General features: G+C 45.2%; 1 protein-coding gene across 4 annotated transcripts; it reads right to left on the reverse strand.

Moving 5' to 3' along the window:
- Window positions 1-3,643: 3,643 nt before the first annotated feature.
- Window positions 3,644-16,742, reverse strand: LOC308581630 (monoacylglycerol lipase ABHD6-like). Of its 4 annotated transcripts, none has more exons than XM_081184314.1 (9): window positions 16,601-16,742; window positions 14,821-14,971; window positions 13,900-14,056; window positions 12,462-12,575; window positions 10,869-11,001; window positions 9,207-9,364; window positions 7,148-7,202; window positions 4,924-5,024; window positions 3,644-4,162 (listed from the first exon to the last, which is right to left on the reverse strand). In XM_081184314.1, the coding sequence occupies exons 2-9, from the start codon at window positions 14,940-14,942 to the stop codon at window positions 3,986-3,988; spliced, it is 1,017 nt and encodes a 338-aa protein (XP_081040440.1). In that variant the 5' UTR covers window positions 14,943-14,971; window positions 16,601-16,742; the 3' UTR covers window positions 3,644-3,985. The 4 variants fall into 4 exon arrangements, with proteins under 4 accessions (XP_081040440.1, XP_081040441.1, XP_081040442.1 ...); XM_081184315.1 differs by having other exon boundaries at window positions 14,821-14,961; window positions 16,597-16,728; XM_081184316.1 differs by having other exon boundaries at window positions 14,821-14,865; window positions 16,601-16,708.
- Window positions 16,743-24,203: the final 7,461 nt, after the last annotated feature.

A 24,203-nucleotide genomic window follows, 5' to 3' on the forward strand; every position in this document is an offset into this window, starting at 1 on the left:
TGAATATTTAATTTTGGCAAAATTAACTGCTATAATAAGAAATCAGTCGAATCAAAAATTAAAAAAGGAGTGGAAATGTTTTGACGAATATATGGCAAAATATTGCCCAAAAAAAGATACGCTAATATGCCTAGATTAAAATGTGAAGTATTGGATGGAAGAAAAATTAGTAAGGAAAGATAATAAGAATATATAGATGATTTGAGAAGACTGTAGAATGCAAAGATTATTGTAAATTGTGTAATGTGGAGGAAATCGAGTGGGGGTGGAGGGAAGTGGGAGGAAGGAGAAAAGAATAATATGATGGATTGAGGAAGTATAAATGTAAATGTATGGGGGGATGGGGAGGAAATGGTGTTGGCTATGGTACACTTGTAATGTAATATGTGAAAACCAATAAACAAACAAAGTGGTATGATACTGCTTTAAATGTGAGGTGTGGATGGGGCCTGTGGCTGCCCTTTGTGCCTGCTTGATCTGATGTCTAGGTGCTAATGGTGCAAGGCCCCCTGCTGTCTGTTCTTATGGTTCTTGAAACCAGATGTGGACCAGGCAACCTTTCAAACAGAGGCCTCTGTGATGCCCACAAACAGGGCTCCATGGAAAGGCAGCAGCAATTGAAAGTGCTGGTGCCACAATGTGCACACATGCACAGAGGAGGAGGCGATGCCCAGGGGAGGAGGTTGGGTGCACATGGAGACAGTGGCTGGACATGGAGGAGGTGGCTGCAGCGGCAGATGAGCACATGTGGAGGAGGCCAGGTCTGCTGACCGAGGAGACTGCCTCACATCACCTCATGGGCCGGCTGGCTCTGCTACCCACAGGCCAGCCCCAACCCTAAGAGCTGAGGTCGTAACAAAGCAGGGAATCTGCAGGCGTGGTCAGTAAAAAATAACTTAAAAATAGACATTTCTTTGGGAGGGTGGACAAAAATCCTTTCCGTATAACAGTATCACAGCAGGGTACGTATGGGAGCAGCCCGTAAATCTTTTGAATCTTTTTTTACTCTCTCTCACATCTGCCTTTTCTTGGCGCTTGGTGCCCTCTCCTGGCTTTTCTTTGCTTATCAATATCATCCATCCCTTTGGCAATCATATCTACTTCTTTTTCCCTCTCATTCACTATTGGGAACTAAAAAAAAAATTCAGTATCACTCCACCCACCCCCACACTTTTAAAAAATAGAATTGAATGAAATTTGCAGGCTATGTCATTCCTTCTACAGTGGTACCTCAGGTTAAGTATTTAATTCATTCCAGAGGTCCGTACTTAACCTGAAACTGTTCTTAACCTGAAGCACCACTTTAGCTAATGGGGCCTCCTGCTGCCGCCACGCCGCCGGAGCACAATTTCTGTTCTCATCCTGAAGCAAAGTTCTTAACCTGAAGCACTATTTCTGGGTTAGTGGAGTCTGTAACCTGAAGCGTATGTAACCTGAGGTACCACTGTATTACACGAATCCTGTCAAATTTTAGAAATTTGCAGTGGTTTTCCCAACAGGAGCAGGTGTTACAGTTTTGGAATCTACTCCAGTTCTCCCACTTTCACTATAGGGAAAGAAATAAAGAATGGCTAACACTTCCCCCATTTTGACAGAAGTGGATGAAATTTGCAGGAAAAGTACTCCCTACCCCTCTCCATTGGATAAATCCTGACTTAATAATAGGCAAATAGGTCCAAGGGCTTTTACACTGGACACCTCTAAAATGTGTCCCCCACCCCCCAAAAAGCAGCCACATGTTCCCTTTTTATTTTCAATACAATTCCAGGCAATAATTGGTGATAAGAATCCTACCAAATCTCAGAAAGATAGCTGCAGTGGTTTCCCCATGATTATTGAAGGGATTATTAAAGTTTTAGTGGGCAACTGCCCTGAAAACTGGATGTGAGAGAGGTGCCTCTGGATAAGAAACTTACCAACCTGCAGACAAATAGATCCAGGAGCTTTTGTGCTAGAAATTTTTAACATTGATTTGCTGGTGGGAGCTAAGGAGGATTTGATTTCCAGGTACAAGCATTCTCTCTGATTGGCTGGGCCTGTCCGTCACAGTGGAGCTCTCCCTCTGTTCTGGTGTTTGGTCCTCCTTCCCCATCATCTGACCCTGACATGGTCCTAAACACCTGAAAGCCTGCCTCCTTCCCTACAGATCCCCTCAGGTGTTATGTTCAGCAAAGGGGACCCTAATGGCTGTTCCACTCTCCTCAGACAGTGTAGTCCAGGAGAAGGCATCCTCTGTGGAAGCCCCTATGTTGTAGAACAGCGTTGTGTCTGGCATCTTCATTATACAGTGGTACCTTGGTTCTCAACACCTTGGTACTCAAACAACTTGGAACCCAAACACTGCAAACCTTGAAGTAAGTGTTCCGCTTTGCGAACGATTTTCTGAAGCTGAACATGCTCCTTTTTGAGTGTTACGCTGACGATTTGAGTGTCACACTTCCGTTTTGAGTGTTACACTGAGGTCCGTCTATTTTTGCTATTTATTTTGCGTGTTTATTTTGCAGCTTTTTTTGTTTTTGTGACTGTGTGGAACCCAGTTCAGCTACTGATTGATTGATTGCTTGTGTGACTTTGTGTACCTTGTTTATTGCTTTCATTTTATGGATCAATGGTCTCGTTACATAGCAAAATTCATGTTAAATTGCTGGAACGGATTAATCCATTTTGCATGACTTTCTATGGGAAAGAGCGCCTTGGTTTTGGAATGCTTTGGTTTTGGAATGGACTTCCAGAACAGATTAAGTTTGAGAACCAAGGTACCACTGTATAGGTTTTGGTGAGTGCTGAAGACACACTTCTTTACCCTGGCTTTTAATACCCAAGATACATATTTTTAGGACTCACCTCATTTCTGTAACATGTTTGTGCTTTAATTGTTGTAACCCACTCTGGGACCTTTGGGTGAATGACAGGTACGTTCACTTTTAGGAGATGCTTGTCTGCAGCATTTTTAAAATATCTGCATCATCAAAGCACCACAAAGCACTTCAAGGGTCCTTGCTTCAAATCATGCCATCTTGCAGAGACCCAGCTTTGCCTCTGACCAACCCCAGTTTTTTCTGCAGTATCCCACTTCACCCTGGGACTCACCTTTATCTAATGCGTTCTCCTGCTCTGATGCATAAGTCAAATATTCATAGGAGGTGGCTGGGTGACTTGCTGCCAACAGGTCAAAATTAAGCAAAGATTTCATATGTGGATACAGTTCAGTTTTAAAATGGGGGGAAGTGTTCAAAAATGCCATGTACCTTAGATGATTTCACCATATAGTGTTACCTCAGGTTAAGTACTTAATTTGTTCCGGAGGTCCGCTCTTAACCTGAAACTGTTCTTAACCTGAAGCACCACTTTAGCTAATGGGGCCTCCTGCTGCTGCCGCTCCGCCGGAGCACGATTTCTGTTCTCATCCTAAAGCAAAGTTCTTAACCTGAGGTAATATTTCTGGGTTAGCGGAGTCTGTAACCTGAAGCGTATGTAACCTGAAGCGTACGTAACCCGAGGTACCACTGTATTTCAAAACATTATTCCTTAGATTGAGAAGGCCTATTTTATCTTCCACAGTTTCAATGCTTTTTCTGCAGTGTTACACCCATCAAGTTCAAGAGAACTTATTCCCAGTTAAGTAAGCATAACATTGCAGCCATCTGGTGCAACCCTTCACGTGTTTACTTATAAATATCTTCTAGTGCATTCAATGGGGCTCGCCCCTGGATAGGATCACAATCTGAAATCTAATACCCACAAGTTGGTTGGTTGGTTTCTCCCCACCGATGTGACCTAATTACAAGTTGCGACATGGAAAACGAAGCATGCAAATTCCTCAGTTCTGTTTAGGCCCTGTGGAGAGCCCATATATCATATTCCATAAACCTTTTGTTGTGAAAAATGCAGGGGGGAAGGGAACATTCAAAATGTCGTTTCCACATTGTCCTTTCTGAGGTACCAAGTTGCTTTGAATCTTCATGAGCTCCATCCTTGGCGAAGTTTACGCCATCTTCTTATTCTCTGCTGTGCCACAGACTGAATAGTGGAATTCCAGAAGAAGTTTTGACAGTTTCCTGGGCCTATCGAGAGTGATGAAATGTCCACATTTCTTCAGTATATGCACTTGGGAGGCAGGGATGGCTTTGGCTAACATTTCTGCCCCGTAAGGATCCATCACCTAAACAACAAAACAATGTGTGCATTGTTTCAATTTTTTTTCTTAATAATTTTTTATTTATTTAACATAATTGTTACAAAATATAAGCAAAATATTGCAAATACATACATACATAAATATATTTTTCAAATAAGCACATATATATGAAAAAAGGAACAAAAGAGAAAAGAAGAAGAAAAGGTAAAAGAAGAAGAAAAAATAAAGAGAAAGGAAGAAGAAAAGTTGGAAGAGTTTCTTCCAAATTTATTCTACAAATATCTCAATATGAAAATAATAATAAAATTTCATTGATTGACTTCCATCGCTTACACTGCACTTCCTATATACATTTTAAGCAAGATTGTATATGTTATTCCGTATTTTTCCCATACAATCTCACACAAATATTCTAATGAATAATCAATAATAAATTGTTATTATTATTACCAAAGCACACTACAGGAGACCAGTTCAGGACCATTTCATGAACAGTTCTCTCAATTTGTTACATCCGTCTAACTCTACGTACAAATACATCTTGCTTTGTCCATTCCTTATGTTTACATTTCCAGAGTTTATTGGACACTGCCCATACATCTTTGCTAATTTATTTGGCATTAAATACCACCTGTATAGCATTTTCATAATTTTTTTCCTTTAAAGTAAAACGGGCTGTAAATTTCATATTCGCTCTGCACAGGTTTTCCCCATGAGGCCATGTCAATATGATTACCTAAATCTTTAGCCCAGTGTACCCTCGCTGATTTAACCAGTTAGCTTACCTTGTCCTCCCTTCCCCAGATGATTTGCGCTGGAGCCCTGATCTTGCTCATGCTGTCATGCAAGTGGTACCTGGACTCCTTGCTGGACATGTCTAAAAAGCCTTTTCCAAGAAAAAATCAGAGTGAGGACTGTTTCTGTGGTCCTTTCCAGGCTTGTTGCCCTGAAGTTAGGTGTGCGTCTGTTTTGCAGCAGAAGAGAAACCCAGAAGCCCAACAACCAGGTTCAAAACATTTTGAATCATCAGAGGGTCACTTTGCATGTCTTCTTAGAAACACAGGACCAGCCCCACACATGAAAAAGTGTGTCCTATCTTAATGCTGTGTGCACTGCCCCCCTGGTCTGTTTATTGTTGGTGGGAAAATGCAGATAAGCACCCTTCTTTAGAGATTGCTAGAGACATAAAATGTGATATGTCCTGACACTTTTCTGTGACGAAGCAAAGGAGTGCCTAAAGTCAGCAGGCCTGAAGACCCTGTGCCCCCTTCTCCCCACAGCTGTTGCTGGACTGCAGTTCTTATTATCCCTTATCATTAGCCGTGGTAGTTGAGGCTGATGGAAGTTGGAGTATTAATGACATCTGGATACGTATGGCTTTTTCTGTTTTTGTTTTGTAATATTTGGGTTTATTTACAAATGCGCAAGGTGGGACAGATTTTGGTCTTTCAAATTTCAGCAGAGCCCTCTACAAGGTCAACATCCCCGCCCCACACCTCTCACCTTCTGTTCTGCTCAATTAATTACGTCATAGTTGTGATGCCCTGCAGCGCCCCCTAGGCTTGGCACCCGGCGCGGCAGAACCGGTTGCACTGCCCTAAATCTGCCTCTGCGCAAGGCCACATTCACACTATACATTTAACAAACTCTTAGGCCGCTTTCACAGTCATGGCTTCCCCTTATGGAATCCTGGGAAATGTAGTTTTTTAAGGGTGCAGTGGAAGCTGGTCGATTACAGCAAGTGGGGCACTGTTTCTTGAAAACGCTCTGATAAGGGAAAAAGGAACCTAACTCTGTTTTTCATGACAAATTTGCCTTCTTCCTTACAACCGTCCAGAGGGTGGCACCCGCTATCAGCTTCCTTCACCTTAAGTCTTAGCACTGTCCTTGTAGAACTCAAGCAGGGAGGAGGGAAGGGGCAAAACTAGAATTAGTTGATTGGTTGGCTCTGGCTCCACCTACTGTTGGCCGCCTGCCTAACGCTCTACTTATCCCAATGGACACCACCCTCTACTGACTTCACACGCCTACAACTCACAGCATCCTTAACAAACTGCAGTTCCCAGGAGTTTCCCCTGACTGTTAAATGTGGTACAAGAGTGCTTTAACTGTATGGAGCGGATGCAAGCTAAGCTGAGCCTAGGTGCAGCCGGACTGCTTCAAGCAGCAAATCTGCTGCCTCAAGACAACAGCTTCCATTTTGCTGAACTAACAGGGAGGATAAGAGGAGATATGGTACAAAAAGTGAATAAGGAGGGGGCTATCTTTAAGGAATACAGTGGTACCTCAGGTTAAGTACTTAATTCGTTCCGGAGGTCCGTACTTAACCTGAAACTGTTCTTAACCTGAGGTACCACTTTAGCTAATGGGGCCTCCTGCTGCCGCCGCACCACCAGAGCACAATTTCTGTTCTCATCCTGAAGCAAAGTTCTTAACCCGAGGTAATATTTCTGGGTTAGTGGAGTCTGTAACCTGAAGTGTATGTAACCTGAAGCGTATGTAACCCGAGGTAACACTGTACATCAAAATTTATGTAGAAAAAGTAGAACTTCTGACAGAGTGAATCCAGAAAATGATTAGAGTGAAAGGAGAGTAAAGTCAAGATAGAAGAAGAGATTAAAGAAATAATGAAATGTGTTTAAGCTAGTTGGAAAAATAAAGTAGCGTAACAAGAACGTCTGGAAGTCAAGTCCCTTGGTGGGTGTCCGTGTGGGGTAGGTGTGTAGGTATGTTGATATGTATAGCATAGGTAGGTATTATATAGAGTAATGTAGGTATGTTTTATGTTATGAAAATAAGGTAGCGTGTTGTGTATGTGTATTGCATAAATGTATTTATATGTGTTTTATATGTTAATAATATTTAAATATATTTAAAAACAAAACAAAACACAAGACAACAGCTGGGCTGGGCTGCATATCTTTGTTCCATCTAGCATATTGATAGGAAACCAGGATCAGCCTCTGTGAAATTCCCCAGGCAGAGCGTAGGCAATGCTATTGAACTTACATTTTAAGAAGAAAGACTTGTGTGGCCTCCTGTCTTCCAGATAGCCCTTTAGGAGCTAAAGGGACGAAGAAAAGAAAGAAAAGTAAGAAGGCCTGGAAAGGTTGGCAACCCCTGTGGACAAAACTAAGCTACACACACCAGTGGTCTGACCAGATAGATAGATAGATAATTTATTATGGTTGGAGACCAGCTTATAAAACACGCTTGGGGGTACAATCCCAGAAGGAAAGAAGACATTTAAAACAATGTACAACAATAAATTTAAAATTTATAAATGCGATAAGCGTATAGACACTTAAAACTAAGCTACCACAGAGAGATGAACCAGAGTCACCCATGGAACTGAGTTTGGGGATTTTCTTAACAAACTAGTTTGGGTTGAGGGATGGTCTGTGTCTACAGATCTGTACACAGAATCTGGCGATCATCTGGGTCGTCTTATGATCTTTGCCTAACAGGAAAAGGTCAAATTTTTGCTTTTCCGGGAGGTCAGCGAGCCTCACCAGCAGGGGATCAATGGTCTCACTACGTGCCTCTTCAAATGGTCTGACCAAAATAATGCAGCTTCCGTGTGTTCCAAGCCAAACCTCAACACATGCAACTTTTAGGTCCGACTGCACTTGCCCCCTTTTCCTGCCATTTCACTGTTTATATTATCTTATGCTCTTCGGGCAGAGACCTATCCTCTGTAAAGCATCATGCAGATTGATGGCACTACATAATGAATGGATGGGTGAAGTTTCCAGTGCAGTTCCTTGTGGGAGCTCTCTCCTAATTAGAAGCATAGAAATGTAGTCTTGTGAGGTATCCCAAGGGTGGCCTAGAGTGGCTGGGGCAGCCCAGCTAGATGGGTGAGGTAGGAGGAAGAAGAAGAAGAAGAAGAAGAAGAAGAAGAAGAAGAAGAAGAAGAAGAAGAAGAAGAAGAAGAAGTCCAACTCTCGGCAATACAGCAATCACAGCTAAAAATCATAGATTCATAGAATTGTGGAGTTGGAAGAGACCCTGAGGATCATCTAGCAGTCAGAGACCATGCTGAGGAGGGCTGCACTGAGGAAGAATGGTGGGAGCCTCCCCGTCCCCCCTCCCCTGATCCTGATCCTGAATCTTCCCAGGAGCAGGAGGACAGTATAGATTTGGAACCGTGGTTTGCAGAAGGGCATAGTTCAGAAGGCAGAAGCTGGGAAATACTGGATGGGGAACAGCTAGCAGAAGAAACACTAGAAGAGAGAGAGTTAACAGATTCACAGTCTCTGGATAGTATCCACCCCCCTTCCCCAAAGTCTCGGAGAGCTCAGAAAGTGTCAGAACAGAAAGGGCAGAGACTCAGATTACAAGATGTGGGAGTGACGTGGATTAATATGGATGGAGAGGGGAAGTGACCTTTACTGGGAGCACCGCCATTCTGGTTAGATGCTTTCTTTTGCCCTTCGCTGTGTTTATTAAAGAAACTAACTGGTAAGAATTCCTTTCATTTGATCTGCTCATTTATGGCCACAGGGGTGGAGGGAGCCGATTCCCCGAACCCTGACTCTAGCCCAAACCCCTGCAATTCAATAATATGCAGCTGTCCCATATGGGGATCGAACCTGCAACCTTGGCGTTAACAACACCATGCTCTAACCAACTGAGCTTAAGAATCCCTGACAAGTGAAAAGTTGCAAGTTCACCAAACACAGTATTTACCCAGCCTTCTGTTTCAGATTTCGTCTCGTGCCTCTCCTGCCTGTACCACCAAATGCTGCAGAAGACAGGCAGGCAGGGAGGTGGACAAGTGGTTAAGAGCGGTAGACTCGTAATCTGGTGAACTGGGTTCGCTTTCCCGCTCCTCCACATGCAGCTGCTGGGTGACCTTGGGCTAGTCACACTTCTCTGAAGTCTCTCAGCCCCACTCACCTCACAGAGTGTTTGTTGTGGGGGAGGAAGGGAAAGGAGAATGTTAGCCGCTTTGAGACTCCTTCGGGTAGTGATAAAGCGGGATATCAAATCCAAACTCCAAACTCCTCCTCCTACAAACTATTAGGCCAGAGCACTACAATTTTTCAGGGCGCTACCTCTTCACCTGCATGTTTGTACTGCTGGGATGGTATAAGCCAAGTCTGAGCAAACTTTCTCCCTGTTTTACGGTCAAAGGAACCAGAGGGTTGCTGTGTGAGTTGGTAGATTTCCGCAGCTCCTTCAAACGTTTGATGAACTCATTATCTGCTGCATACCGTAGGCCTAAAGAGTTGGGAGGAAATGTGTGGCTTAGAAATGTAGTTACTGGTCAACCGGTTGCTATAAATGGGAGATCTGGAACCACAGAACAGTGCTGAAAGTCCGCAATAGCTTTTGCCAGCCTGACCCCATCTAGATGTTGTTGGACCACAACTCCCATCAGCCCCAGGCAGTAAGAGCATGCTGGCAAGGGCTGATGGGAGTTGTAGTGCAGCAAATATCTGCAAGGCCAAGTTGGTAGCAGCTGGAATAGAAGTTGGGACTGGAGTGAGCTAATGGAGCAAGGAATATTGCTGGTGGCTACCTCAATAGTCCTAGCACAGTTGCCAAACGTGGTACGCTATTGATATTAACATATGTGTTAGGATAATAATTTCAAATTTATGTAAGAATGTATGGGTTAGGTTCCTCCCCGTATATTGTATATATTTGTATACAGTGGTACCTCGGTTTTCGAAAGCACCTCAGAAGTCAAACGGCTTCCGTTGAGTGTTTCTCAATTTTCTCAATTAAATCTGCAGACCTCCCTTTGTGCTTCGGTTTTTGAATGTTTCAGAAGTCGAACAGTCTTCCAGAGTGGATTACGTTCGAAAACCGAGGTACAACTGTGCCTGTCTGTGAAGAGAAACTACTCTCTGAGCAGCACTGAGAACGAAACACTGTACAGTGGAACCTCGGGTTGCAAATGTGATCTATGCGGGAGGTACGTTCTCAACCTGCAGTGCTGCGTCTGCGCATGTGCATGACGCGATTTGGCGCTTCTGCGCATGTGCAAAGCATGATGGCCGAAACCCAGAAGTAATCCGTTCTGGTACTTCCGGGTTTTGGCGCGTCCATAACCTGAAAACGCATAACCTGAAGCATCTGTAACCCGAGGTACCACTGTACCTTTTGAACACATTCAAAGCACATTTTTCCACCTCAGATAATTCTGGGCTTGGTAGTTTGTTATGTGTTGCTGGGAGCGGGAACTCTGTGAGGGATAAACTGCAGTGCCCAGGATTCTTTGAGGGGAAGAATGTGCTTTAATAGTACAGTGGTACCTCAGGTTAAGTACTTAATTCATTCTGGAGGTCCGTTCTTAACCTGAAACTGTTCTTAACCTGAAGCACCACTTTAGCTAATGGGGCCTCCTGCTGCCGCCACGCCGCCGGAGCACGATTTCTGTTCTCATCCTGAAGCAAAGTTCTTAACCTGAAGCACTATTTCTGAGTTAGCGGAGTCTGTAACCTGAAGCGTATGTAACCTGAGGTACCACTGTATAGGGCTAGTTTCCATATACACTCACACAACCCTCTCTATCCTTCAGTCAGACAAGCAAGAGGCAATCATCAGTGTTCAAGGACAAATTGCAGCCAGGAATCTGGGATGCAAAGCAAGGCTGGTGAGAGGGTTGTGACCTGGGGAGAGTTTGGAGGATGAAATAGAGAGGCCGAGGGGTTGTGGGAGGTGGGGTTGCATCTGGTCCCCAGGTCTGACCTTCCCCACCCCTGCCTCAGACACTCACCAGGTGGGCAAAGGAGAGACAAGCGAGAGACATCAGATGGATACTGAGCCGCATAAACACCAGCAATCATTCCGCCCATGGACATGCCAACCAGGTGGAAAGGCTTTTGGTTCAGGCCAATGCACTCAACAAACTGAAAGAAGCACGAGGTTAAGCTGGATGTTAAAGGTGTCCTTACCGGTTTAGTCACTTCTGCCCTTCAGCGGAGGTGGGGTTGTGGGCTTCACGGCCCTACCACACGCGCAGTGGCTGGAGCCCAGCTCCCGCGCGATTGGGATTCCCGGCCGTGTCACCACCTGGCCAGCCAATCGGCTGGCTCTGGAGGCATGGCCTGCCCTATTTAAGGCAGGACGCGGCCAGGGATCTCCCTCTTTGCCGCTCCACAGCTGTTTGGCTTTCCCACCCTCCCGCCCTTTAAGGTTTTGTCTTTGACCTTGCTATAGACCTTGGTTGGTCGCTGTTGAGGGGCCTGGTAGGAATTTTTCCACTTGGCAAATTGGCACCAGCCACTTGGTTTTCGCCTACCTTGTAGCAAATCGTCACAACTTTCTGGGTATTGGTGATTAGGCATTGGTATAGTTCTGTAGATGGAAGAGGGGAGGTAACGCCATCACCTGCCCCCCACATGGAAGGGTAGTCCGATAAAGGATTCCGGGGGGCGTGGCCCTATCCGAAGCCTAAGGAGGTGAGGGCCTAAGGCACGCCCCCTATCGGTGACCCGGGGAAGTTCCTAGTTGATGTGCATCAGCAGGACTCCCCCTACTGGTGGTTAACCCTTCCTGGACTTCAAGCAGACGGGCTGAAGTCGGATATAGTCGGTTAGGACCAATGCCTAAGCCAATACCGCTCATCACCTGTAACCAATAAAACTGTGGTCTTTTTTAGCCCATTAACCTTAATAATTGTGTCGTGCATCATTATTTCCACCTGGTGGGGGGTGGGAACTCGCCATGCAAAGGGAATTTCCCAAGCAAGTCCCTAGCTGCTGCCAGTCATTCCTACTTTGGATTCTCTTTAAAATACAGTGGTGCCTCGCAAGACGAAAATAATCCGTTCTGTGATTCTCTTCGTCTAGCGGTTTTTTTGTCTTGCGAAGCAAGCCCATTGAAGGATTAGCGGATTAGCGCTATTAGTGGCTTTTAGCAGCTTTTAGCGGCTTATCTGCTGATCGGATCAGCTGATAAGCGGCTTAGCGGCTTAGAAAAAGGGGGGGGGGAGGAAAAAAACCCAGCAGGAACTCGCAAGACATTGTCGTCTTGCAAAGCAAGCCCATAGGAAATTCGTTTTGCGAAGCACCTCCAAAATGGAAAACTCTTTCGTCTAGCGAGTTTTCCGTCTTGCGAGGCATTCGTCTTGCGGGGCACCACTGTAATAGTCAGCAGAGGCTGTGGAGCAGGAAGGTTTTCAAGGAAAGCTGAGTCCAGGAGACATCACCTTCCGCAAGAATGGGAAAGTTGCAATGCACCCTGCTGGTGAGCGATTGCAAAACCAGTTCCTTGGCTCCAGCTTAAGCAACTGGAGTCAAGGCAATCTCCATACTTCAGCGACGGTGACGCCCTTACCAGTCCAGAACCACTTGCTTGCCAGCCTTACCTGGTGTATCATTTTCACTTGGTTAACTGCCGTGTAACTTTCTGCCAGCAGGCGAGTGGTTTCTCCGTGGCCTGGCATGTCAAGGCAGACCACGTGGAGGTCCTTAGGAAAGAGCTGGGGAAAGACGGCATTTGGAAATGAGGCCGAGAATTCAAAGCAACCATAATTGGGCTGGTCATTATCGAAGGGGTGGAGTGGTTGGTGTGCCCAAATAAATACCATTACGCCCTTATTTAGCCTATGGTATAAAGAAACATATACAGTGAGAAAATATTTGAGTGTATTATGGAGTGGGTAGATAGGATTAAGTTAAAAAGGCAGAGCTGCAATGCCTGAGATGCAAGATCATGCAAACAATAAGATTTACCACTTGGTCATCCACTCACTCTTTATGATATGGTCCCTTTTCCCCCCTGGAGCATGGGGTAGTTGGGCAGCTGAATGCCAGACTTTAAATCAAATGCAATAAATGCAACAAATCTGAATGCCAGACTTTAAATCTAATGCAAATCTAATGCAACAAATCTAATGCAACAATCACTCCCAACCCAGGAGCAGCCAGGTTGTTACTGGATTACAACTCCCATCACAGGAACATTAGAAGGGAACATCTAGTCCAGCATGCTGTTCTCACAGTGGCCAACCACATGGCTTATGGGACCATCCTTGACTATTGGCCATGGGGCCGGCAGGAGTTGTAGCCCAATAGCAGCTGGGGGACACCAGCTTGGCTCCCTTTTCTAGACCAACAAGCCTGGCCTCACAGCAGTACTTCCACAATTTTGATCCAGGTTGCTCGGTCCCTACTCCTGCCAACCTAGCAGTTTGAAAGCACGTCAAAGTGCAAGTAGATAAATAGGCACCGCTCCGGCAGGAAGGTAAACAGCGTTTCCGTGCACTGCTCTGGTTCGCCAGAAGCGGCTTAGTCATGCTGGCCACATGACCCGGAAGCTGTACGCCGGCTCCCTCGGCCAGTAAAACGAGATGAGCGCCACAACCCCAGAGTCGGCCACAACTGGACCTAATGGTCAGGGGTCCGTTTACCTTTACCTATGGCATCTTAACACATTGCATCAGAGGTAGGGAAACTATGGCTCCTCCAGATGTTGCTGGAGTAACGTTCCTCTCACCCATTCCATTGGCCATTGCGGCTGGTGCTGATGGGAGTTGGAGTCCAACAGCATCTGGAGGGCCACGTGGTGCCCCCAACCCCTGCACTACAGAAAGATGAGGATGCTGTGTGTCCTTAGGGCAGCTGCTCACACTTTACGTCTCACCGGGGAAACTCTTGCCTTTTCGACAATGGCTTGGGGGGGGGGAATGCCCCAAGTCAAATGCTGAAGGTGTAAAAGTTGGGTACGTTTGGTCATTTCCAACAGTCTCAGGGAAGGCACAAAAGAGACATGAATGTTGCCCAATTGGAAAAATGGAAACCTACTTTGATGGTGTCTAGCCACATATCTTTGTTGAATGAAAAGCCATGAAGCATCAGCACCGATGGCTGGGAACCCGGTTTCCCTCGGCAGAAATAACAGAACCTGTAGCCCTCATGTTCAACGAATTTCACCTTCATGCCCCTCTTCAGACGCTTGCACCTAAAAGCAAAGAGAGAAGCAAGATGAAGAGTACTGGTGGTTCTTTAGAGGAAGCACTTCCAGTTAAAGCGAGGAGTGGAAGGAGCTGCCTAACTCTACTGTAAGGAGAAATTAGTTTTGGTTTGCATTAAAATGCCAACTGGCCTAACTTGTACATCCTGTACCAATATGGAATTGAGTTGGAAGGTCATCTGGTCCAAACCAGATGGAGGAATCACAGTTAAAGAATCCCTTCTTAGTTCATATGTTTACTGTTCTGGCCAAAGATTATGGCAAATTTCTAATAAGCCATAGTTGTTGGCATCTGTCTGTGTCGAGAGACAATGGAGTGTGCCTCTGGGGGTGAGTCCAACCACTACGTTAGCAGCACCAAAGTGACACGCCTGGGGCAACAGACCTGGGCAGAGTGTACAGAGGTTCTGGGCTGCCCAGACAACAAGACCCTCCTCTCGTCCTCACTGATGTGGTCCAAAGGAAAGCAGAGCAATATGTTTGGCTGCAAGAGTTGCTGGAAGGAGACATGCAAAGTACCATCCAACCATCTTAGGGACTCCACACTTGTGTAGGGTTTACTCCTTAGCCTTTTCTTCTCCAAAATACATTCCCCAAGGCAAGGGGTAGGGGTAGGATTCAGAGCCAAGGATGAGGGACTCCTGTGTGATCTCTCATCCAGGTTTTATGTAAGACCATGCATGCTGATGCTCGCCTCGCTTTGAACAAGGCATTACAAGTCACCCCATATATCTCCCTAGGTAAACACTTACCTGATCATGATCCTGAACAATAGTAAAGTCCAGTGGGAATACCGCCTGTTAAAGATGGTTGAAAAGATACCCACAAAGAAGAATGCAATCAGCATCAGCATCTTGCCCAGAGCGAAATTCATGGCAACTAGTTAAGGTTCTCTTTATTTGCCTGCGTAGTAAACATTTAGACAACAACAGGAAAGATTAAAGGGGTACAGGTAATAAAAATTACAGCTCAAAATGTTGTTGTTGTTGTACTTATACCCTACCAATCTGGCTGGGTTTCCCACTCTGGGCGGCTTACAGCACATAAAAAATGGTAAAACATTAGACATTAAAAATTTCCCGATACAGGGCTGCCTTCAGATGCCTCCAAACTGAGGTTGAAACACATATTAAGGGACAGCAGGTAAACAACTCAGTTGTTTCCTTGCCCATAAAGTCCTATCTACTAATAGTGAATTCACTGAGTATCAAAATTTACGCAGCCAAAATATAAGAATAACATCATCCATGCACATCATCCATGTAACCCCAGGCTTTGGAAAACACCAAGGCTTGCAGGGTGTGGGTGGGTGTGGAGAGAGAGAGAGAGAGAGAGAGAGAGAGAGAGAGAGAGAGAAGGACAGAAAGAAAATAAGCCCAAGGGGTGAGGACCCCGATGAGGGCTGAGCCTGTTCCATGGCCAGAAACCACTAAGTATCTGTTGGAGTAAAATAACAGGAAGCTGGGGGAACGGAAAAGGATACAGCTATCTGGCCAAAAGCTGCACAGGACCAACTCACCACAGTCCAACATTCTGTGGCAAGCCCCACTTGTACTATCAAAGGGTTTTATCATCATTCTGTTGACGGAAGCCAGTTTAATTCAGCAGAAGTACCTGCTAGCTAAATGGGATGGGTGGCTATTTTTGATGATTTGCCCTCCCCTCTGCAGCCTCAGGTGCTACCTCCCATGTTGTTCCAAAGTGTCCACCAAGCCTCTAATCAAGAGTGGGCAATGGAGTCTGCAGGGTGTGTGTTTGTGTGTGAATATGCAGAAGTTACCCTCCATTCCTGATCCACTGATGCAAGCGTCTGCTGGGTCAAAAACCTCCCTTCATCGGAGCAACACAACTGGACGCAACCCCAAGTCTGAGTGTTTTAAAGAAAGCAAACTCGCTATGAACTGGAAGGTCCTATTTGGCTGTTGGCACAAACAAAGGGCCTGTTCGAAACTTTAAACTTAAACCGCATTCGGAATTCTGTGCATAAAGTTCACAACCAAACTCACCACCTGGCACCACTTCTCTGAAATCTTTCCATTCAACTCTCTGTGTGCTTCAACTCTGATTGTGTGGGATGAATGGTTCTGTGCAATCAGGGTTAAGCCACATTGAGAAATAGGAAGCCAGAAGCTTCTGAAGGAACGGTATATGCATTCCAGTCACTGCCACTACGCCAACAGTTTATGCTACCCAGTAAAGATCTATTTCACCCCAAACTTAATGGTTTTTAGCCCAAGCAACTTGCACAAATCTCAGGGATATTTCCCAGCACTAGCAGAATTCCAGCAACATCAATACAATGGACAATAAACCTTCCTCTTGTACGCCGTACTGAGCTCAACAAAGTGTCCAAGGATGAGTTGTTCTACACAATGTACTACAATCAATGTTGTGTTATAATACAGGATTTACATCTTCCCAGCAGGTTGATCCACCTGCCTCTTCCCACTGACATAGCCAACGTGCTTAGAGAGGCTGACAAATACATAAATGGCAATCTCACTCCTATTTCTGACATATGCTGAAACTTACCTGGGATGGGAAGTTGTGAGCTGTTCTCCAACCTCACTTTTTCACTGCTGTCACGGCTGTGGGCATCTGCGTCTTGTAGCAGGCAGGAGGAGCTTGCAAAGTTGTAAACAATTTCTTCCCTAGGTCGGTGGAGGTGTTAAGATAATAATTTCTTCCGCCGACACCCTGCCAACGCCCTTTGATGCTACTGAATATTCCAGAGCCTGGTTCATATTGATGTCCGTCTCACTGTGAGACTGAAACCACCAGGAGTTTTGCCACCAAATGGTTTGTGTCCCTGACTGATACATTCCTGAAACCAGCTTTGTTCCTGTCTTGGTTGACTCCAGATGGATGGTCCCAGGGTCTGGTCTGAAGGCACATGAGGTAGCCACCTTGCTGAAGCTAAACAGGTTCAAGTCTGGTCAGGGTTTGGATGGGCAACCCTATGGAAGCCACATGTACACTGCTTTGGGTATCATGAAGGAAGAAGAAAGGAAGGATATACATGAAAAAAGAAAGACCTCATCTCACTTCAGAGAAAACCAAGGCGACTGTTTTCTGGAACCAACTACCACTCATGTGAATGATAACTGCCCACCCTCCTGCCCCACACAATCAAGGGGTACTATGGGAAAAGCTATTAGTCCATCTTTCCCTTGGCCAAAATGGTTCAGTTACAGCAGATATGAGGAACCAGATATTGCTGGACTATACCTCCCAACAACTTGGACAACTGGTCTTGCTGGCTGCAGCTGATAGGGGTTGGAGGCCGCACATTCCCCCATCCTGTGTTAGAGGAAGTACTGTCCAATTTTTCAGGGTGTCTCAAGTGCCCTAGAATGCCATCAGCATCAATTTCCTGTGGGATGTGTTCCAAGAGCATGCGCACATTTGCATTGTTGCTGTTTAGTTGTTTAGTCATGTCCGACTCTTCATGACCCCATGGACCAGAGCACGCCAGGCACTCCTGTCTTCCATACATAATTTTATTTATATGTCCGCCTTTCCACAGTTCAAATCATGGTCGAGGCAGCTTACAGCATGAAGAAAAATACAGAACTACAGCATAACAAATGTAGTCAAAAACAATAAATAAAACCATACAAAACCATACTGAACCATTTCCACTTACATCAAAATCTAAAATAAAGATACAAAAACCCACCAGCAACAACCCCCTGCCAACAACCCCCTCCAGCCACAGAGTCTGTTCAGCAGCCTCAGCTTTCATAGCTGGAGCCAGTCAAGGCCTCACCCTCCCAAGCCAGGTGGAAAAGGCCTGCAAGGCAGGGAACCTGTCTTCCGGGACTCACAGCCAAGATCTGCTGCTTTTGTAACCATTGACAAAGAAAAACAATGGATTACTTGTATGTCACTAGTAATTTCTCACCACCCTTTTCTCATATGGTTGGAGCATATTTTTTTCCTTTCCCCTTTAAACAGAAAAATGCTTTTTTCAAAGACGAATGTTGTTTGTTCCCATTCCTCTGGATTTGTGTAAATCCACTAGTTGGCCAATTCAGGATCCCAAGTGGTGGATTTGGAGGGAGGGGGGAGGATATAATGTCACCCCTCAAAAAACACTACAGTGGTACCTCGGGTTAAGAACTTAATTCGTTCTGGAGGTCTGTTCCTAACCTGAAACTGTTCTTAACCTGAGGTACCACTTTAGCTAATGGGGCCTCCCGCTGCTGCCACACGATTTCTGTTCTCATCCTGAAGCAAAGTTCTTAACCCGAGGTACTATTTCTGGGTTAGCAGAGTCTGTATCCCTGAAGTGTCTGTAACCTGAGGTAGCACTGTACTACTCCTACTCCTACTCCTGAGGCTCTAATTCCACTAATCCTTCCAGGATACTTTAAAGTAGGGGAGTAAACCACAAGCCTGGGGAGTTGTCAGGAAGTGGTGTCAAGCGTAGGTCGTCAATCAAAGAATATACGGTGTCAGTGAAGTTAACACTTTATTCAAAGAAACCAAAACAGTGCAGCCTTAGTGATCTTAGTGATATTTTAAAGTTAAAAACATAATATCTGAAAGGTACAAAACAAGATATGAAACAAGGTAATAATTTGCTGATATTTTTATTGTAAAGAATGCAGGGTGAGGAGGATGTGGGGAAGTCCAGTTGGTTGTATGAAAAAGCTTTGGAAAGTCGGTGTTTTTTCTTCTTTCTTCTTTTTTCCTTTTTTTTCTTTCTTGTTTCTTTTTTGTGTGTATATTTCTGAGTTTGTATCTGAAAAATGTAATAAAAATATTTTTTTTTAAAAAAAGAGCCATATCAAAATAGACAGATGCCATTTCCGCACCTCCGTATAAAACATTCCCAAAGTCTGTCCGTTAATTTCCACAGGCCTGCCAGTCTCTCCTCAATTTTCTCAGGGGGCCCTGCCAGGTCAAACTCACAGTCCGATATAATAACAAGCCATGGTCCTCCTCCCCCTCGATCATCCTGTGGCCAGGCCTGCCGTAGCAAATCTCTCTTTTTATAACTGCGTCACAAAGAACTTTCATTCCTTTCCCAATGTTCCCACAAGCCATATCTTTGATTAGTAATTTATTTCCACACAGTTCTTAATCATCCTGCTTGTAATCAGTAATTGCAACGATTCTTTCTTGGGGGGGAGGATTGTTAGGTATTCACATAAGATAAAAAAAGAAAAGTCCCCCTCCCCTTTTCAGTCCCGTTCCGACATACCGATCCTTTGATGAATCTTCTTCTTGATTTATTGTTAAATCCAGCCCATCACTCCACTTCACATAAATCACTTTAATTAGCAGTCTTATCTCCCGATCTTCACTCGAAATATGTGCATTTGCTTCTCTCTAATTGTTTATTTTGAACTCCTGCAACCAGGACGCGCGATCAGAGACAGCTTCAGGGAGAGCCGTCTCCCACGAGGGCTGTGTGCCTAGTGTCCTCACCCCCATCTTTCGAATCTGGGGGTGATTTATGGCAACTGCAGGCAAGGCAGTTTTCCCCATTCCCTTGGGGTAGCAAGGGAGGCTGCATACTCCCATATCAGCCTCTTAATTACCTTGTGTGAAGGGGAGAGATGGTATTGTCGGCCATCTTCCAATGCGCCCCTAGCGGCCCCCCGTTTAAACTTTTCTGGGGGGTAGCCTTGTTTAATTTCCAAACTGATAGACCCTAAAAGCTCATCCACACTTTTGCTTGACCTGTATTTTGACTGTATTGTGTACTGATTAACTTCCTGAAGTCCAATAATTTTTCTCATTGTTCTGCGGATGTGCCTTGCGAAAACCCGATCTTGCTCACTGGATCCTATCAGTCACATGCAAAATCTGAAGGAAGATTTTGCTTACCCAAACCTCCGTTCAGTGGGTGAGATCAGGTTTTTGCAATAAACCCAAGTCAATAAACCCTAATAGCTCTGAGTCGAAGACTGGTTCTTAACCGGCGAGGCAATCTTTATTGGCAAATTTTTCTGTGAGTAAGCCATTGATTGCTAACACCACGCCAATTCCAATAGATTAATCTAATCTGGCCCAGTATATAATTATTACTAAAGTCCATAATGCCCCAGTGGTGGTGATGTTTCTGGTAGAGAGATTCATTTAAATGCTAGACTTATTTATGTTGGGTTTCCACCCTCCCGTTGTAGGATGCGGAATGACTTGTGGTGTTTTGCAATATACGCTTTTCAGTTTGCAGATATTCAGATGAGCAGCACAGGTGGACGTATTAAACTCGACACACCTGCAGACAAGATGAGTTCTGTTTCTCTCTCAAGCCCTCTTCTGGCCATTCACATTATCTTTTGTTCAGCCATAATTATGCTCAAGTGGACTGGCAGTTTTCTTAGTAATCACCATTTCTTTGCCTTGAAAAAAAAGAGAAAGACCTGATTTCCAGTTCTGTTTTTCAGGAAAGACAAATTTGTTACTCACCAAGGAAGGTGATTAGATCTCTGTTAAGAACTGGATTACAGTGTGCTGTGTAATGATGCAAAAGAATCAGGGCTGGGTTTGATGGAACAGGGTAACTAGTGATTAAAAATCACGATGCCCTCGATTCCAGAGATTTGTGATCAGAATTCCCTGCATTTTCGCCCTCTAAAGGGCGTGAACACGTGGCAGGCAGCATGTGATTCTGTACACATCTGAATATGAAGTAACCTCAATAACACTTCCTGAATCAATATGTGAACTAAAACACAGCTATCCCTCAAAAGTCTGCTTGCCATTCGCGGGTGCGGCTGCGTTGCAGGCTGGCAGCTCCTTGCCTGGCATGATTCGCTGTCGAATGGCTATTGGTGGAGATGCCCAGCTGTCGAGGGGCCAAAAGTCCTTCCCACTGGCTGGGACTTTGAATACAAGCCTGCCTGCAAATGGGCCAATCTGCCTCTTGCGCTGCATTGGACCTCCCGCCCACTCTCCCTGTTGTATTATCAATTGTGTACAGTGGTACCTCGGGTTACATATGCTTCAGGTTACAGACGCTTCAGGTTACAGACTCCGCTAACCCAGAAATAGTACCTCGGGTTAAGAACTTTGCTTCAGGATGAGAACGGAAATCGTGCTCCGGTGGCGCGGCGGCAGGTTAAGTGGTGCTTCAGGTTAAGAACAGTTTCAGGTTAAGAACGGACCTCCGGAACGAATTAAGTACTTAACTCGAGGTACCACTGTAGAGTCCTTGACATCATTGGTTGCTGTATTAGGGGGCAGGAAGGATATCCCCCCCCCAACAGTGCTGGGAAGAGGCTTCGGCTAGCCAACTAAAACAGGCGAGTGTAGCCGATGGGCCTCAAAGCCTTGGTGAGTTAGGGACTTCCTCTACATGCGAAGATTGAGCATACAAGACCAGTAGTGGGTCCAACAGGCAAGGAGGTGGTTTCTGCATGTGCTGTAGAGGTAACCGAAGGCCAAAGTAAGGCTTGTTAACCTGGGAAGGTAGCCCATCTAGGTAGTTCTAAACCTCTGCTGTCTTGCAGCTATAGAAAGGCTTCGGGAATAAACCCCAATGAAGATCCGTACCTGCTGCCTCGCAGGACATATTCAGAAAAAGATCTGTATGAACCCTTGGGGAAACCTGATGCTCCAGATGATGTGCACTAACCTTCTGCTTCTTAATGTTTATCACCATCCTTATTTCATACTGTGTCATCCAAGTACATGGTGATGATACAGAATTGGATCCAGAGTTTGGATTTCGAGTATGGAAGGGCTCCTTCCCTTCACAGAAGGGACTGAGATCCAGCAGAGGCTACTGTTGGATTAAGGGAGGGAGGAATTATACACTCATGGGAAATCTGGACCCAAGCTATAAAGTAAGCCTGGGAAAACCCTCCTGTTGCCAGACTCCAGCTTCCATCAGCCCCATTCCATGCTCCGGGATGATGGGAGTTGTAGTCCAACATTTGGAGGTCTGCAGGATTCCCACTCGGGTGATAAAGGATGAACTTGCAACGTAGTAAGAAAGGATGGGACATTCAAGGCCTGGAAACTAGTATGATAATGATTTAGCAAGAAGAAAGCCAATTCTAACAAGGCAGGGTGTGTCTAGGAGAGGCCTCTGAGTGAAAAGACGGTTATCAGGGTGGGTAAAGGTAAAGGGACCCCTGACCATTAGGTCCAGTCGTGGCTGACTCTGGGGTTGCGGCGCTCATCTCGCTTTATTGGCCGAGGGAGCCAGTGTACAGCTTCCGGGTCATGTGGCCAGCATGACTAAGCCGCTTCTGGCGAACCAGAGCAGTGCACGGAAACGCCGTTTACCTTCCCGCCGGAGTGGTACCTATTTATCTACTTGCACTTTGACGTGCTTTCGAACTGCTAGGTTGGCAGGAGCAGGGACCGAGCAACGGGAGCTCACACCGTCATGTGGATTTGAACCGCGACCTTCCAATCGGCAAACCCTAAGCTCTGTGGTTTAACCCACAGCGCCACCTGCGTCCCATATCAGGGTGGGTGCATCAGAGGTAAGAAGAGTCGCCCAGTGAGCTCAAATGGCTGAGTGGGGATTCGGATCCTGATCTCCCAGGTCATAGTCCAACATGCTAACCATTAACACCACACTGGCCCTGGGATGTTGGATGATATCCAATGATTTAGCTGGATATCACACATTTTGTGTAGCTGTGCAAGCAATAATATATCAGAAAGGCTGTCTTGTAGGCCTACTTCTAACAATTAGTGCAAGATTTTTGACCTAGTTTATTTGGATAAGATTGGAAGGCTTGCAATGATGGAGCCGTAGAAACAGCTTATGCCATAATGAACATGCTTGTCTTTTTAGGTGCCACAAGACTGTGTTGCTGCTGATTTCCTGGTTCCATTCTTATGTAGCAAACCACAATTCCTTTCCTCGGTCTACTGGCGGCCTCTTGTGGCATCTCTTTCAGATGTTCTCCCCCTCTACTTTTCTTCACTTTGGGTGCTTCCAATCTGCCAGGATACTGAGCCTTCATCCCAAATTGCGTTGAGGCTGCTGTTACTGACATTATTTTTTTGTATCTTTATTTTTATGTGGAAATTGTTCAGTTTGGTTATGTAGTTTTTGATGTGTTTTATATATTTTTATGACAACTTTGCAATGTTTGTAATTATGTAAATCTTTTCATATTGTAAGCCGCCTTGAGTATTGTTTTAACTGTGGAAAAGCGACATACAAATAATCAATCAATCAATCAATCAATCAATCAATCAATCTTTATTACGGTCCAGAGACCCAACAAATCATTACAAAGCAATACACAATTCAGACAGCCTACCTCCAGGTTAAACAAGCATTTTGTTCAGACTTAAAGATGGGGATCATTGGTTCTTCCAACCACCGATAAAAACTTTGCCACTGCTAATGTTCTAGTGTTAGTCCGGTCTTCCAATAGGAACCTGATATAGTGAGCCTCTGATTTTCCCGGGAAAGGTACCAGCAAGGGTAATATCAGTTCAGCCCTGGCTTGCTCGTATTTCGCACAGTGCAGCAAAATATGTTTTATAGAATCGATGTTTTGGGCACACGAGCAAAGTCTGTCCTGGTAGGGAGCTCCTCTCAACCTGCCATCCAACACTGCAGAAGGAAAAATGTTTAGTCTGGCTTTGGTGAATAACCTTCGGTAATTTGGTACTTTCAGGTTTTTAATGTAAGGTGTTAACTTCAAGACATGCCCATATTGTACTCCTACTGCCAACGGACTACAGACTGCGTGTGATAGAGATCGCAAGTCACTGTGTGTATTATCTCATAATCTTTGCTTTAATGTCTTTAGGGTGCCTTCATAACCCAGATAATAGAGTTGGGGGGGGGGTGACAGACCAATAGAGATGGCTTTTCTAGCCATGGTTTTCTGCCAATTGCTGACAAACTCATCATTGGTCAGGTGTTGATACAAACCCTTCCCTATATCAAACACTGCAATCCTGAGCCAATGTTTTAGGGCAGCCCACCATGCTTTAGTTGAAATTGGGCATTCACCAGCTTCTAAGAGAGATATGGAGTTGGGGACACAGTTGGGTGCCTGCAGCAGAGGTCGTAGAAATTTTGCCTGAAAGCCATCTAGCTTAGGCAGGTCCCCATTATGCCAGACATTTGCAGTGTACAGGAATTGGGAAACGGATTTTGCGTTGAAAACCCTTAAGGCTGCTGGAATATACTTGCCGCCCT

Source organism: Podarcis bocagei (assembly GCF_964188305.1).
Source record: "Podarcis bocagei genome assembly, chromosome: 2".
In the NCBI taxonomy this organism is placed as follows: Eukaryota; Metazoa; Chordata; class Lepidosauria; order Squamata; family Lacertidae; genus Podarcis; species Podarcis bocagei.

What these genes read in the sequence shown, in the direction of transcription:
- LOC308581630 (XM_081184314.1), bottom strand. Translation starts at nt 14,942, where the DNA reads ATGAATTTCGCTCTGGGCAAGATGCTGATGCTGATTGCATTCTTCTTT. An exon ending in GTCTCTCCTTTGCCCACCTG is followed by an intron (nt 9,365 to 10,868) that starts GTGAGTGTCTGA and finishes CCAACTCTTTAG; the next exon opens with GCCTACGGTATGCAGCAGAT. An exon ending in CCAGCAGTACAAACATGCAG is followed by an intron (nt 7,203 to 9,206) that starts GTGAAGAGGTAG and finishes TCGTCCCTTTAG; the next exon opens with CTCCTAAAGGGCTATCTGGA.